Source organism: Carcharhinus amblyrhynchos, chromosome 19 (assembly GCF_965287045.1).
Source record: "Carcharhinus amblyrhynchos chromosome 19, sCarAmb.v2.hapA, whole genome shotgun sequence".
Classification (NCBI taxonomy): domain Eukaryota; kingdom Metazoa; phylum Chordata; class Chondrichthyes; order Carcharhiniformes; family Carcharhinidae; genus Carcharhinus; species Carcharhinus amblyrhynchos.
The window spans coordinates 43,146,914-43,164,787 of record NC_137342.1 but is presented as its reverse complement, the minus strand read 5'-3'; the positions used below and the strand labels follow the sequence as shown (position 1 = coordinate 43,164,787).

Below are 17,874 nucleotides of genomic sequence, written 5' to 3'. Positions count from 1 at the left end.
TTCAAGTTTGCTGATGGCACCACGTAATGGGTCAGATCTCAAACAATGATGAAACAGAATACAGGAAAGAGATAGAGAATCTAGTGAACTGGTGTGACAACAATAATCTCTCCCTCAATGTCAGTAAAACAAAGGAGATAGTCATTGACTTCAGGTAGCGTAGTGGAGGACATGTCCCTGCCTACATCAACAGGCTTGAAGTGGAAATGGTCGAGAACGTCAAGTTTTTAAGACATCCAGATCATCAACAACCTACCCTGGCCCTTATAGTTACAAAGGCTCACCAACACCTCTCCTTCCTCAAAAGGCTAAGGAAATTTGCTATGTCCTCTTTGACTCTCATCAACCTTCACAGACGCACGATAGAAAGCATTCTTTCTGGTTGTACCATAGCTTGGTACGGCTCCTGCTCTGGCAAAGACTGCAAGAAACTACGAAGAGTTGTGAACAAAGCCCAATCCATCATGCAAACCAACCTCCCATCCATTGACTCTGTATACACTTCCCGCTGCCTCGGAAAAGCCAAATTCCCCTCTGACTTGATTTTCAAGTTTGCTGATGGCATCACGTAATGGGTCAGATCTCAAACAATGATGAGATGGAGTACAGGAAAGAGATAAAGAACCTGGTGAACTGGTGCAGCAACGATAATCTTTCCCTCAATGTCAACAAAACAAAGGAGATTGTCACTGACTTCAGGAAACAGTGCAGAACACGCCCCTATCTAGATCAGCAGAGATAAGGTAGAAAGGGTCGAGAGCGCCAAGCTTTTTGGTGTCCAGATCACCAACAACCTGTCCTGATCCCCCCCATGTCAACACTATATTTAAGAAAGCCCACCAACGTCTCTACTTCAGAAAACTAAGGAAATTTGGTACGTCAGCTACAATTCTCACCAACTTTTAATGATACACCATAGAAAGCATTCTTTCTGGTTGTATCATAGCTTGGTGTGGCTCCTGCCCTGCCCAAGACCACAAGAAACTACAAAAGGTCATGAATGTAGCTCAATCCATCACGTAAACCAGCCTCCCATCCATTGACTCTACACTTCCTGCTGCCTCGGCAAAGCAGCCAGCATAATTAAGGACTCCATACACCCCAGATATCCTCTCTTCCATCTTCTTGTCGGGCAAAAGGTACAAAAGTCTGAGGACATGTACCAACCAACTCAAGAACAACTTCTTCCCTGCTGCCATCACATTTTCAAATGAACCTACCTCGCATTAAGTTGATCTTTCTCTCCATTCTAGCCACGATTGTAACATTACATTTTGCACTCTCTCATTTCCTTTTCTATGAAAAGTATGCTTTGTCTGTATAGCATGCAAGAAATAATACTTTTTGCTGTATGCTAATACATGCAATAATAATAACTCAAATCAAAAAGCAGCCAGCATAATCGAGGAACCCATGGACCCCAGCCATACACTCTTCCACCTTCTTTCATTGGGAAAAAAATACAAAAGTCCGAGGTCACAAACCAACCGACTCAAGGACAGCTTCTTCCCACCATCAGACTTTTGAATGGACCTCGTTGCACTTTAATCTTTCTTGACATTCTAGCCATGACTGTAACACTACATCATGCACCCTCTCCTTTCCTTACTATGTATGGCATGCTTTGTCTGTAAAGTGCACAAATAATACTTTTCACTGTACGCCAGTACTTGTGACAATAATAAACCAAATCAAAATTCCCGAACCCAGGTCAGTTTTGTCTGGTCTTCAGCAAAACTGAGTCCATGGCATCTGTCCACTCAAGAAATTATTTGAGATCATGTTCAAGAACCATGCAGTTCCAATTCCGAAGAACTTAGTCAACTCATTCATTTACTACATCGTTTAATTTCAACAACTGCAAAATCTTTATTCACATAACTTTTAAAAGTTGGCAGCTGTCAATACGTGATGGACAACTGGTGCACAGGACTGGTTTCCAGCTCACTAAGTTCATTCAGGGATCCTGATTATGCCATAAATCACAACGGCGCTTTTGAAGAGATGCATTAACCATCATCTGAAACCTGGCACAGAATATTCTAGATCTTGATTTTTAAATGAGATACTATGGCCCTATTTTTGCTGGAGGCAGGTATCATCATAGAAATTAACTGTCAGAATGCTTCCATCTGTTGAATTTAGCAATGTCCTTACTGAAGGGCAATGAGTCCAGAAAAGCCTCTTCTTATAGTTGGACCAACTAAAAATATACCAGACAAGGAAATTCACCAGAGCATATATCATGTGCTCTGGCAGCATAGTAGCACAGTGGTTAGCACTGCTGCCTCAGTGCCAGGGACTCGGGTTCGATTCCCAGCTTGGGTCACTGTCCATGTGAAGTTTGTACGTTCTCCCCAGGTTGATCAAGAAATAATCAGACAACTGATGACAGGTCATCGAACTAAACTATTACCTTGATTTCTTTGTCTACAGATGTTGTCGAATCTGCAGCATAGTGCCGGCATTTTCTGCTATTATTTGGAATTAACCATCTTCTGAATCAAAACCAGGTTGTGTTAATGTGGACCAATGACATCCATTTTAAGTACTGCCAGTATTTCCATTGTATAGTGTCCATCAATTTTCATCCCATCCATTACCTTTACCATCTCCACTTTTGCTAACACCATCTTCCTGAATAAACACTAATACAAAGTACTCATTTGTATTCCAGACTTGTCCTGTACCTCGTCGGAAACAGTGTCCTTATTATCTCAAGTAGGCTCCACTCTACCTCTCAGCATACACTTACTGTTGTTGTTGGCTCTGTTGTTGAGTGTGTGGTGAACACATTCAAGGGCCCGTCAGTCACAGACAAGCAAAAGCATGGTGTCTGGGTGCTACCCGTGTACAGACATAGGGAGTGACTGACCACAATCAAGAATCTCAAAATTGACTCAACAGGTTATTCATTTTTACCTAATAATAGTCAACAGCCTTTTTTCCTCACATTAACATAGCTTGAAATATCTTACCATGCATGCTATGTTTTGAATCAGACAGGAGTCTCACAAGTGCCCAAAAAGCATCCTCTTCATTCAGATACATAAGTAGTAGTGCAGTAATCTGACTCATTCCCTGGCAATAACCTACTTCCTGCAATTGAATAAAATGAAAAATAAAGTTTAACAATGACATAAGGAATTTAGTAATTTCCCTTAACGGAAATGAATGAGACTTGGATACTTAATTTATACAGTTTGATTTAGAAATAAATAATTCTTAATAACGATTTAGGAAACACAAACATTCGGAAAAGGAACCAATGTAAAAAAGACAGTTGCCAGCTTCCTTTCCAAATCCAATTTATACTGAAACCAGAGCTTCAGAAAATGCAGCAGTTACCACAGAATCCCTACAGTGAAGGTGACTGGCCATTCAGTCCATCAAGGTTGCACGGACTCTCCAAAAGAGTATCTTACCCAGGGCCACCCCGCTAGCCTATCCCTGTAACACTGGACATTTACTATGACCAATGCACCTAACCTGCACGTCTGAAGGATTCTAGAGAAAACCCACTGGGAGAACATGCCAACTTCATGCATTTAAGCAAGGTTGAAATTGAACTCAGATCCCTGGCGCTGTGAGGCAACAGTGCTAACCACTGTGCTGTCATGCCACCGTCACTGAACTGTTCACAGCTGACATTACAGGAGCGTTACCAGTTGGCAAAATGTGAAACTCAGCAAAGAGGTAGTGGTGCAGACACATGCATTTTTCTTAAGCTGCAGAGAACTTAATTTACAAACAGCGTGAAATTTAACAATTGAAGAGATGCCAAATTGGCACCACCAAATCAGAAAATATCCAAAAAATAAGGAAAGCGAAGCAAAACTATAAAATGAAATTAAAAATTAAAAAAGGTACAGCAATTAACAGGCACAAAATAAAATAAATATCTGGACAGTAGTGTCATTAGATGATTCATACAATAAACTCAGTTAATAACACCCACATCCCATAAATAAATTAAAAAATAGCAAAATTACAGCAGTATTAATTACTTTGCCTCAGTATTTACCAGGCAAACCAACATGCTAACTTTTACAAATGCACCATAGAAAGCATTCTTTCTGGTTGTATCACAGCTTGGAATGGCTCCTGCTCTGCCCAAGACTGCAAGGAACTACAAGCGATCATGAATGTAACCCAATCCATCACTCAAGCCAGCCTCCCATCCATTGACTCGATTTACACTTCTCGCTGCCTCAGCAAAACACCCAGTTAATTGAGGACCCCATGACCCCGGACACACTCTCTCCACCTTCTTCTGTTGGGAGAAAATTACAGAATTCTGAGGTCACGTACCAACCGACTCAAGAACAGTTTCTTCCCTGCTGCCACCAGATTTTTGAATGGACCTACCTTGCATTAAGTTGATCTTTCTCTACACTCTAGCTATGACTGTAACACTACATGCTGCACTCTCTCATTTCCTTCTCTATAAACGATATGCTTTGTGTCGAAGTATGCAAGAAATAATACTTTTTATTGTATGCCAATAATAAATCAAATCAAATGGTAGATGCAACAGGAGAAGAAATCAAAGAAGATATAAATACATGCAAGGCAGAAAAGTTTCGGATAATTGATGGACTAATTAAAATTGATGAAATCCCTGGTTCGGAGGATTGCTTCAATACATATCAAGAATAGTTAGGGAAAAGGTGATCGAGGCACTATAACATATATAAATTCACTAGAAAAGGGAATAAGAGTAAATTGGGGGACAACTGATATGATTCATATATATCTATAAAAAAGGAAAATAGAACAATCCTTGGCCTTGTAGGTAGTAGAAAGATGTAATACGGAAACAAAGAAATGGCAAACATCAGAGCAGTCAGCTCGATTCCAAAAGGGACAACTGAGCTTGGCCAAACTTGATTTATTTGCAGTTACAGAAAAAGTAATGACTAGTGCCGTTGACATAAGATGTTTAGATTTACAAAAAGCTTTTGATAAGGACTTACAGTCAGGTCAGAATCACAGAAATCATAGAAATCCTACTGTGCAGAAAGAGACCATGTGGCCCATCAAGTCTGCAGCGACCACAATCCCACCCAGTCGCTATCCCCATATCCCTACATATTTACCAGCTAATCCCTCTAACCTACGCATCTTAGGACACTAAGGGGTAATTTTAGCATGGTCAAACAACCTAACCCACCCATCTTTGGACGGTGGGGGGGAAACCGGAGCATCCAGAGGAAACCCACGCAGACAGGAGGGGAATGTGCAAACTCCACACAGACAGTGACCCAGGCCAGGAATCGAACCCAGGTCCCTGGAGCTGTGTAGCAGCAGTGCTAACCACTGTGCTACCGTGCTGCCCAGAACATGAGGAATCGGAAGGCAAGGAACAAAGTGAACAGCAAAAGAGAAAGTAGCCATTAAGAATAGTTAGGAGATTGGCAAATGGTGAGAAATAGCAATTCCACAAGGACGATTGGGGTCATTGTTGAACAGCATTTAGGTAAATGATGGAGACTCAAATCAGGAGAACAATTTTAACATTTAAAAATGACGCCAAAATGCAGCGTGCAGGGAGGATTGTAACAAATAACAGGAAGACATTAGGCAAGAATTTCTGTGAAATGATAATCCCAGCCAGATTGCCACTCTGCTCCTTTTCACTTAGTTAATTTGGAACTGCACATTTCCCACAAGGACTTCCGACACAGGTCTGCTGACAAAAGTGCAGTGCGGCAGCTCTGTACTCCTTCTGGTGCAGGGCAGCGGCATCAGGTGAAATGAAGCCACATTCCCTTTTTATAACACTTGCTATCATAAACTAAGTTTAAATATTCCAGCCATTTTGCCAAGGCAGGTATATGTAGTACGTGAGTGAGGGTTTGGAGTCTTGAAAAAGATAATTACAAGTTGGGTGCTTGGGGGGTTGGGTGATCTGGGAGAGAGGGGAAGATCGAGGATAGTTGCGAATGGGGGTACAGTCGATGGCATGGGGTAATCCAGGGATGTTGGGAGAGTAGTAGCAATTACTCAAGAATTACAAGTGGTTTTAATCCTGTCAATTTGCCCTGGTTAACTGTTCTGCTACAGGTGCCTGGACCATCTGATGTCTCAGTTTTATTGGGAATGTGCCATTCCTTTCACAGGGACTTCTGCGGGGTTGGGGTGATCCCTCAGTGCACCTTCAGAGTACCACCCAGGTATGACTCCCCTGCTGCCCGGAAACCAGAAGTTCTAGACCATGAATAAGCTTGCAGAATGAGCATGTGATTGCAAATGAACTTCAATATAAGAGCGTGTGAGGTAAAACATTTTGGTAGGAAGAATACAGAGATCACAAACTCATTGGATAACAATATAAATAGAGGAAAAAGAACAGAAGAATCTGGAGGTTCAGATACATGATCTGGGGGTACAGATACATGAATTACTAAAGGTAGTCTCTCAGGTTAATAAGGACAAAGAAAGCAACAAAAGCACTGGGTTCATTTCTAGAAGGAGGGACAGGACTATAAAGCGAAGAAGTTATGTTAAACTTGTGTAAAACCTTGGCAGTGTCATCTGTACTTACAAGAGAGGATTCACACACCAGAGAAGATGTGAAGTATTGTCCAGGCTGGGGTTCTTTTCTATAGAAAACAGGTGGGGTGAACTGATAAAACTGTTCTAAATTATGAAAAGCGTTTGCTAGGAGAGGCATAGAGCTGTGCTTCCTTTCACAAAAAAGAGCCCAGAATTGAGGCCAAAACTATAAAATAGTCTCTAATAGATTGAACGGGGAATTCAGGAAGAATGTTGTCACTCAGACAGTAATTAGGACATGCAAGACATCCAACATGCACTGGTTGAAACAAATCATTTACACGCATTTCGAGAAAGCTATTTAAGCACACGATGGTGAGAAAAGCAGGATTTGTCAGAGTCAGGGGAGTAAGGGATAGACTCATGCAGAATATAAAGTTCAGCGTGGATCTGTAAGGATGAGAAGCATGTTTCTGAGCTGCAAGTACTTCGCTGAAGTTCACTGACTAAATATTTACAAAGTTATTAGATGAAGTGGATCAAACTCCAGAAAATATAATCTAATTTTCACTCCACAAAACAATCACTAGTAACATCTTTTGATGTACGATTACCAAAGAGCACCTGATGAATTTTATGCCCACAATGAATATCCTCCTAGCACTCTTAAGTTCTTCAAGGAGGGGGAAGACACTGAACAAAAAAATTTCCCTGACATTTTCCTTCAGATATTCTTCACACTGAATTTCCCCTCCCCAAAATCATGCCTCCTTTCAAAAGGGTTCCAACAATTACTTGGTTAGAAGTGAATTCTTGAAATCAGTAATAACTTTCATTTTGACAAAAAAATTAGTCTGATAGAATGACAGAACAACCAGCTCAAAATACTGACAACAAAAAACATACCGTGTTATACATGGAGTAAGCAGCTAAAACATGGAACAAAGCTTGTTGCCTGCAGAAGAGAAATGCAAAAAATTATCTTTCAATTTTGACCCATGCCATATTAATATTTACATATTTACTCAGTCATCTTCATTAAATCTGAAAGCAAGATCTAGAGTTCAGGGTGTTTTCAGGAATGCAAATGCACCATTTACACATGTGCCACTGGCTGAAAAGCTCAGCAAAATGGTATCCTGGACACTTGCAAGAAATGATGCGGAGATGCCAGCGTTGGACTGGGGTAAACAACACCAGGTTAAAGTCCAACCAATTTATTTGATAGTAAACCAAACTATATTGCATAGTAAACTATGCAAGAAAGACATTCGTGGGTCATTCCAATAGAACAAGCAGATTTCGTAACTTAAACTGTGTCTCATATAGGATTAAAGGAAGCCATTATCTTGCAACTGAATGTTCTTGTCCTGATGGCTATTTTTCTTGAATTTTAGCAATAGGTATATATTACAAGGGACAGTTACAGTGAGGAAGATCCGTCAGGCCTATCTTAACATTCATCCACAGATTTATGATCTCTCCTGGTTGCTGACTATCAGTTACCAAATTAACCTTCTGAAAGCTTCTGTTCAGTTTTTATAGTACGACTTCCATAATTTCTTCCAGCTATTCTGCTTCTTTGACTCTACTGCTACTTGGTTTCACTCTCACAATCAGGTAGTGATTATGCCTTCATTGACTGCATAAAGTACTCTTTTATGGTTCCTAAAATGTCCAGCAACTCCAGAAAAACACTAGCTTGCAGGCATAATATTATTAACCACCAATATGGCATATTAAACAAACTCTAGAATCTGAATTCATATGCGTTATCATTACAGTATAGCTAGAACAAAAAGCAAAATACTGAGGATGCTGGAAATTGAAAATAAAAGCAAATGCTGGAAATGCTGTGCAGGATCGACAGCATCTGTGGAGGGAAACACTTAATGATAACCTTTCGTCAGAACTGAAAATCGATAGAAAGAGAACAATTTTAAAGCCAATGGCAAGGGGGCAGCAAGTAATGAAAGGAAGGTCTGTGATACGGTGGAGGGCAGCAGAGATTAAACAAAAACTTTCATGATGAAACACAGTGCTTAATAGTCATAGCACAAAAACACAAGTTCACAATAGCAGATATTTAAGATGTTCAAAAATTAGGGAATATACTGTATCAAATTGCAGTTGCAATTTTAAAACTTACATTTATATAGAGCCTCAAATGTAGTTTACAAGTCGGGATGTCTTACTGCAGTTCTACAGGGCCTTGGTGAGACCAAACATAACTTACCGCGTGCAGTTTCTGTCTCCCTACCCAAGAAAGAATATAAATGGAGGGAATGCAGTGAAGATTCAATAGGCAATTACTAGGTGGGCACAGCTTTCTTACGAGGAGAATTTGGTTCGACTGGATCTGTATTCTTTAGCATTTGGAATAAGAGGAGACCTGACTGAAATGTATAAAATTCTAACAGGGCTGCAGGATACAGGGTTGTCCATTTAGGACAAAGATGAGGAAAAATGTATTCACTTAGAGTAATGGATCTATAGAATTCCCTACCACAGAGGCTGTGGAAGCCTGGTGACTGAATTAATTCAGAAGATAGATTTTTAAAAAAGGTTTTAATAGCATCAAGGAGAATATGGGATTGAGACAGAGGATCAGCCATGATCATATTGAATGATACAGCTGGCTCATACAGCCAAATGATCTACTCCTGCCCCCAGTTTCAAAGTTTGTGTGTAACAAAACATCTCAAATCACTTCACAGGAGTATTAGAAAACAAACATGACATTGGTCATAAAGAAAATATTAGGTCATACGATGAAAAGCTTAATTAGGTTTTAAGGAGTGTCCAAAAATAGGAAAATGTAACAGAGAGGCAGAGAGAGAGAATTCCAGAGCTTGGGGCCTAGGTTATCAAAGGCAGGGCCAATGGTTAGATTCTCCCTTGTTGGAGATGGTCATTGCCTGTCACTTGCGTGGCACCAATGTTACTTGGCACTTGTCAGACCAAGTCCATTTAGCATGGTGGTAATGCCACCTGACATGATACAGACTAGCCATAACGTGAAGACAGGATTTTGTTCCCACAAGGACTGTACGGTGGTCACTTCTGCTGATGCTGTTAAGAGTGCTGCTAATGTTAAATATGACGATATCCCAAATCCCAGAAGGATAACTTGAAACACCAGTTGTCGATTGTATATTTTGCAAGTTAGTACAATGAGAGGAATGATTCGTAAACCAGTGAGGAAATGTCTAGCCATGTAATCATTTAAATACAAGATTTATTAAACCAGAAATACAAGGCCACAGTACATAAGACACTACCTATAGCATGCATGCACACAAACAAACAGACCTGATACATTGTTTATCCCTTTTGTTCTTATCCTATCGAAACTAGTCTTAGAAGTCATGCTTTTAGCATGTAAACGTGACACGTATTCTTGTGAGTCCACCTTGATCTCCTTTTGCAGTTAAGTATCTGTTTACCTTAAGATAATTCACATCAAAAACACTCAGAGCAGCTGAACCCTCATCAGTTCCCTTTTATCCAATTCTTTAATCTTTTTGTACCCAAAAGTCCACTAAATGCATATCTTAAAATATTAACAGTCACTGTATCAAAACTAAACTACTGAAAAAGATTTGATCCTTTTCCAAATATTGTATTATAAAATAAGTAACAATAAATGGAACATAACTATGATATTGAAAATTACATGACAGCAAGCATAAAGCAACCATTTTAATCTGAAGCCAAGTTTTTTTGAATGTCAATCCAAAAGTCTACTCAATGTGTCAACCCTTTATCTCATGTAATGCAGGAATTTATAATATTCAGCATGTCAAATTACATAAGTGACAGGAGGATTCAAACTAGTGACTAGCATTTTAACAATGGAACAAATCTGTATGAGTTGCAAAAGCAAAATGTCAATCTTTTCAATAAAAACAAAAGGTTGCCAGTTTTTCCTCAAACTGGTAATTTGAAACTACTTTTTAAATTTTGGTCAAAAAACACAAGCTTAATTTTAAGAATGGCAAGTAATTGGAACCTTCAATCTGAATGAAGCACACATTTCACAAAATTCATTCATTCATTAAAAAAAGCAAAGCAAAAAACAGGAATGGACAGCCACTTAAGTGCATGCATTTCAATTAGACATACCCAATTCCAAGAAATAATTCATAAGGACACATTACAACATAACCAATGCGTCCCTCTAGACCTCTCTGGAGTCACTGACACATGGACCATACATCCTCCTCCAATGCCTCTCCTTCATCTACCCGAGTGGGATTGCTATTGTCTCATTTCAGTTGACATGGCGTCATAGAGGTTTACAGCATGGAAATAGGCAATTCAGCCCAACTTGCCCATGCTGCCCTTTCTGTTTGAAAGCCCTGAGCTAATCCAAATTGCCCACATTTGGCCTATATCCCTCTATACCCATTGTACCCATGTAACTATCTAATTGCTTTTTAAAAGACAATATAGTACTCGCCTCTACCACTATCACTGGTAGCTTATTCCAGACACTCAGCACCCTCTGAAAAAACTGCCCCTCTGGACACTTTTGTATCTCTCCCCTCTCACCTTAAACCTATGCTTTAGGAAAAGGTATTGACTATGTATGCCCCTCAATATTTTATAGACCTCTATAAGATCACCCCTCAGCCTTCTATGCTCCAGAGAAAAATGTCCCAGTCTATTCAGCCTCTCCTTATAACTCAATCCATCAAGCCCCGGTAGCATCCTAATAAATCTTTTCTGCATTCTTTCTAGTATAATAATATCCTTATAATAAGGTGACCAGAATTGCACACAGTATTCCAAGTGTGGCCTTACCAATGTCTTGTACAACTTCAACAAGACATTCCAACTCCTGTATTCAATGTTCTGACCGATGAAACCAAGCATGCCAAATGCCTTCTTGACCACTCTGTCCACCTGTGATTCCACTTTCAAGGAGCTATGAACATGTACCCCTAGATCTCTTTGTTCATAACTCTCCCCAACGCCCTACCATTAACTGAATAAGTCCTGCCCTGATTCAATCTACCAAAATGTATCAGCTCGCATTTGTCTAAATTAAACTCCATCTGCCATTCGTCAGCCCACTGGCCCAATTGATCAAGATCCCATTGCAATTGGAGATAACTTTCTTCACTGTCCACAATGCCACTAATCTTAGTGTCATCTATTAACCATGCCCCCTATATTCTCATCCAAATCATTAATATAAAAGACAAATAATAATGGACCCACAGGCACATTGCTGGTCACAGGCCTCCAGTTTGAAAAACAACTCTGCAACCACACTCTGGCTTCTGTCAAGAAGCCAATTTTGTATCCATTTAGATACCTCACCCTGATACCAAAGAAACATCTGCAAAGCTTCTCCTCCCACTTTAGCCCAATTTCCTTTGGCATCCCCCAAAGGTCAATCCTTGCCCCTATCCTATTTCTCATGTACATACTTTCTCTTGTACATACTTTCTCTTGTCAGAATTATCTGAAAACACATCAGGTTACATCATTCTGCTGATAATACCTAGCTCTACCTCAACACCACCTCTTGATCCTTCACTGATTCCAATTTGTCAAGATACTTATCCAACATCCCTTTTGGATGAGCAAACATTTCTTCTGACTAAATACTCGGAAGATCAAAACCATTGTCTTTGGTGTCCATTGCAAACACAAGTCCCTCGCCACTAACTCGATACCTTTTCTACCAATTCTGAGGTGGAATGAGACTGGTTCAGCCAGTTACATCTGACTTCAAGGTGAACTTGTGACGACATGTCTGCTTCATTACTAAGATCACTTGCTTCCACTTCCGAAACAGCATCCAACTGGAACCAAGAGAGATGCGAGAGATACTAAATGGGTTTTTTGTATCCGTATTTACTGAGGAAACGGGCATGGAGTCTACAGAAATAGGGCAAACAGGTAGGGAAGTCATGGAACCTTTACAGATTAAAGGGGCGGAGCTGCTGGCCGTCTTGAGTGGATAAATCCCCAGGACCGGACACAGTATTCCCACAGACCTCGAGGGAGGCTAGTGTTGAACTTGCAGGGGCCCTGGCAGACATATTTAAAATGTCAGTATTCACTGGGTAGGTGCCAGATGATTGGAGGGTGGCTCATGTTGTTCCGTTGTTTAAAAACAGTTCCAAAAGTCGTCCAGGAAATTATAGGCCAGTAAGTTTGACATCGGTGGTGGGCAAGTTATTGGAAGGTGTGAGAAGGGATAGGATCTACAAATATTTGGATAGACAGGGACTTATTAGGGAGAGCCAATATAGCTTTGTGCGTGGTAAGTCATGCTTGACCAATCTATTAGAGTTTTTCCAGGAGGTTACCAGGAAAGTGGATGAAGGGAAGGCGGTGGATGTTGTCACTTCAGCAAGGTCTTTGACAAGGTCCCTCATGGGAGATAAGTTAGGAAGGTTCGGTTGCTAGGTATACATGGGGAGGTAGTAAATTGGATTAGACACTGGCTCAATGGAAGAAGCCAGAGAGTGTTTGTGGAGGATTGCTTCTCGGATTGGAGGCCTGTAACTAGTGGTGTGCCACATCTACATCAATGATCTGGATGATAATGTGATAAATTGGATCAGCAAATTTGCTGATGATACAAAGATTGGAGGTCTAGTGGACAGTGAGGAAGGTTTTCAAAGCTTGCAGAGGGATTTGGACCAACTAGAAAGACGGGCTGAAAAATGGCAAATGGAATTTAACACAGACAAGTGTGAGGTACTGCACTTTGGAAGGACAAACCAAAGTAGAACATACAGGGTAAATGGTAGGACTCTGAAGGGTGCAATTGAACAGAGGGATTTGGGAATACAGGAACAGAACTCCCTAAAAGTGAAGTCACAGGTGGATAGAGTCGTAAAGAGTGCTTTTGGTACATTGGCCTTTATAAATCGGAGTATCAAGTATAAAAGTTGGAGTGTTATGGTAAGGTTGTATAAGGCATTGGTGAGGCTGAATTTAGAGTATTGTGTACAGTTTTGCACACCTAGTTACAGGAAGGATGTAAATAAGGTTGAAAGAGTGCAGAGAAGGTTCACAAGGATGTTGCCGGGACTTGAGAAGCTGAGTTACAGAGAGAGATTGAATAGGTTAGGACTTTATTCCCTGGAGCGTAGAAGAGTGACGGGAGATTTGATAGAGGTGTATAAGATTTTGATGGGTATAGATAGAATGAATGCAAGCAGACTTTTTCCGCTGAGGCTCGTGGAGAAAAAAAACCAGAGGGCATGGGTTAAGGCTGAAAGGAGAGAAGTTTAAAGGGAATATTGGGGGGGACTTCTTCACGCAGAGAGTGGTGGGAGTGTGGAATGAGCTGCCGGATAAAGTGGTAAATGCGGGGTCACATTTAACATTTAAGAAAAACTTGGACAGGTTCATGGATGAGAGGGGTGTGGAGGGATATGGTCCAAGTGTAGGTCTGTGGGACTAGGAAAAAATGGTTCGGCATAGACAAGGGCCAAAAGGCCTGTTTCTGAGTGTAATTTTCTATGGTTCTCTGGTAACTCCCCATTTGAACTCATCTCCTTGTGAAATCCTTATCCATTCCTTCATTATTTTTACACTGAGCTATCCCAATTCTCTTTTGCTGGTCTCCAATTTCTCCCCTGCTTAAATCTGTGCTCATCCAAAACTGCTGTATCCTAACTTACATTAGGTCTGTTCACCCATTATCCCTGTTCGTTGATCTACATCATCTCTTCGTTCAACAACACATCCATTTTAAAATTCTCATTGTGGCTTTCAAGTTGCATCACAACTTAATCCCCCCCACCTCAAACATTTTTCATCCCCAGAATTCTCCAAGATCACTGCACAGCCTTGATTTTAGTAATACCCACTGTGGACAGCTACACACTGTGGCATCAGCTTCTCCCCAAGCCTCAAGCTCTGGAATTCTCTCCCTAGAGTTTTCTATTTCCTCTTCTTCAACCAAACCTTTGGTCATTGTCCTGAACTGCATTATGTAACGCAGTGTCAATTGTTGTTTGATAACATTCACGAGCAGTGCCTAGGAACATTGCATTATGTGACAGTACTCATACGCACGCGTTTTTATTCATTCTTGCCATGAGCATTTTATTGCCCTTTCCTAACTGTCCTCAAAAGAGTGCCGTCTTCTTGAACCACTGCACTCTACATGGTGTGGGTGCATCAATCTAATTCTGGATTTTGACCCAGCAATGAAAAATGTTGACTAAGTCAAAACAGTGTATGACTAGGTGAATGCTTTTAAGGTTTTGGATGGGGCTCAAATCAAATGGGCTACTTTGACTTGGATGGTGCTGAGCTTCTTGAAATCTTGTTGGTGCTGAACTCATCCAAGCAAACGGAGTGCATTCCAATACTGTCCAAATTTCTGCTTTGCAGACGTGGACAGGTTTTGGTGAGTCAAAAGGGTAGCTAATGGTCACAGAGTTCCCAGCCTCTGATCTATTCTCATGGCAAATATTTCTATGGCTTGTCTGGTTAAGTTTTTCCTCAAATGGTAACCCCAGGATGTTGATTGTGGGTGATTCATTGATGGCAATGAGGTTGAACATCAGGAGCCATGGTTAGGTGACTCCACTCAGTTTATTAGCTGGGACCTGTGCAGCACAAACGCCACTCACTACTTCTCAGCCAAAGCCCGAATGATGTCCGAGTCAGCTGAGTACAGGTTGCTCGAGTATCTTACGAGTTCAGCACAATCCAGAACATTGCAATCGTGAGCAATCATGTCCACTTCTTCTCTGATGTGAGTGAAGGATACTACCCCGAGGAACTCCAGTGGTTAGCACTGCTGCCTCACAATGCCAGGGACCTGGGCTCTATTCTGGCCTTGGGTGACTGGTCAAACTCCACACAGTCAGTCATTCTCCCCATGTCTGCATGGGTTTCCTCCAGGTGCTCATGTTTCTTCCCACAGTCCAAAGAGGTTAGGTGAATTAGTCATAGTAAATGTGCGGGGTTACAGCAATAGGACAGGGTGGTTGGGCTTGGATAAGATGCTCTTTCAGAGCCACTGCAGACTCAATGGGCCATATGGCCTCCTTCTGCATGGTATGGATTCTATGGTTAGTACCGCTCAATAGCATTGTCGATAACATCTTTTGGCAGTTCTCTAATTGAGGAGAGTAGGCTGATGAGACTAATAATTGTCTGAATTGGCTTTGTCTTGTTTTTTTTTCTGGAGAGGGCACAATTGGGCAAAATTCCACATTGTCAGATAGATGCCACAGTTCTAGCTATACTGGAACTAAAAGTATGGTCAAATTCTGCGTAGACTGAATTGAATTGTCTGAAGACTGACATCCATAATCGAGAACCGCAGGAGGAGACAAAGATGGATCAAAGACAATACTTCAGGTTGAAGATACTTGCAAATGCTTCAGCTTGTCTCTCCACTGACATGCTGGCCTCCCCCATGCTTTTGGAATCTGTTCCTCCAGTCAGTTATTCAATTGTCCATCACCACTCATGACTGTTGTTTTCTCTCTCTGAGCAAACTTTGGTTACTGGATTCAATACTTAATTTCTAGTTTACTCAACAGTTTAAGTCAAACAATTTAATGATTTTGATATGCAAAACATTTTTCTGATGCAGCTTACAGCCCTCTGACAACATGGAATTGAATCACTGGGCAGAAGAGGCCATTTGGCGCCTTGTGTCAGGTTGCAAAGCGGAATCCTACCTCAATAAATAGAACATAACTTTTACTTTTAATTTTGAGACTTGGATGAATAGAGTCACAATCATAGAAACCCTACATTGCAGACAGAAGCCATCTGACCCATCCAGTCTGCACTGACCACAATCCCACCCAGGCCCTACCCCCATATTCCTACACATTTACCCACTAATCCTTCTAACCTACGCACCTCAGGATACTAAGGGGCAATTTTAGTATGCCCAATCAACCTAACCCTCACATCTTTGGACTGTGGGAGGAAACTGGAGCACCCGGAGGAAACCCATGCAGACACTAGGAGAATGTGCAAACTCCACACACACAGTGACCCAAGCCAGGAATCGAACCCAGGTCCCTGGAGCTGTGAAGCAGCACTGCTAACCACTGTGCTACCACGTTGTTACCACAAGACTGCCAATTAACTTAATTAAACAAAACATTTATTAAACAAGATTATCTATAATCGACTACTCCTTCACTCGACCAACATCTTGCCAGAAAAACACAGATTTTTAAGGTTAACACAAGTTACAAAATATCTTATACTATAATATTCTCAATAAATATTAAACCAATGGGCGAAATGTGGTCAGAAAGAGCACACACTGAATCCAAGCGGCAAGTTCCACCCAAAATATCATTGGTGGATTTCTCAAATCAGAAGTGAACTTTCCATAAAACACAGTGCTGCAGTACAGGGCAGCAGTCAATGGGAGTTGGGGGTGCAAACTGAGGGGTGGCTGTGGGAGCTACAGAATCTGTACCTCTGAATTTGCCGATCAGCTGTTCAATGCAAATAAGTATGATAGGTTCATTTGAATCTATTAGCAGGCAATGGAGTAAAACATCGCCAAGGGCCCCATAAATGAGGCAGTGTGCAAGGCCCCAAAAGTGCAGTCCACTCAGCCACAGATGTCACCATACTGTGAGCCAACTAGTCTCATTGAAACTCTGACTTCTATACAATGTTTCCAAACTCCACTCAAAAAACACACCTTAGAATCTTCTCCTAAACATCTGTTCACTGATGCCTTCACTTCGAGGATTTCAATCTCTCTTTTAAGTAGTTCTGGCTACCATGTGCATTCAAGCTTTTACACTATCTCTCAGGTACCCAACAACGCTTCACAGGCTGTATTAAGATGTCACCAAACTCAGATGTCTGGTTTCTCACTTTAAATCTGGTTCGTGCAAGTGTCTCTAACTCAGAGCATTTTCTTTGCATTTTACTTGAATTCTACTGAACAGGACTTGTTCAACTTCTTATTCTTTGTTCCTTTAAACTTAATGGTTTTCCTAAGATGAGCTTCTCATCCCATTTCTGGATTTTCTTTTGTTACTTTGGGAAGCTCTTCCTGAGTCGGTTGGTACGTAACCTCAGACTTTTGTATCATTTTCCTGAAGGAAGAAGGTGGAAGAGAGAACGTCTGGGATACGTGGGGTCCTTAATTATGCTGGCTGTTTTGCCAAGGCAACGGGAAGTGTAGACAGAGTCAATGGATGGGAGGCTGATTTGTGTGATGGATTGGGCTACATTCACAATCTCCTGCAGTTTCATGTGGTCTTCGGCAGAGCAGGAGCCATACCAAGCTGTGATACCACCAAAAACAATATTTTCTATGGTGCATCTGTAAAAGTTGGTGAGAGTCGTAGCTGACACGCCAAATTTCCTTAATCTTCTGAGAAAGTAGAGGCATTGGTGGGC

General features: G+C 41.1%; 1 protein-coding gene across 3 annotated transcripts in view; it reads right to left on the bottom strand.

Annotated features, from left to right (window-relative positions):
* Positions 1-17,874, bottom strand: part of usp6nl (USP6 N-terminal like) — a 200,450-nt gene that overhangs the window by 46,897 nt on the left and 135,679 nt on the right. For all 3 annotated transcript variants that reach the window (XM_080207677.1, XM_080207678.1, XM_080207679.1), the window contains exons 9-10: positions 7,405-7,453; positions 2,979-3,099 (exon numbers count right to left, since the gene is read on the bottom strand). In XM_080207677.1, coding sequence (XP_080063803.1) covers positions 2,979-3,099; positions 7,405-7,453 — 170 coding nt within the window. The remainder of the gene's footprint in view (positions 1-2,978; positions 3,100-7,404; positions 7,454-17,874) is intronic.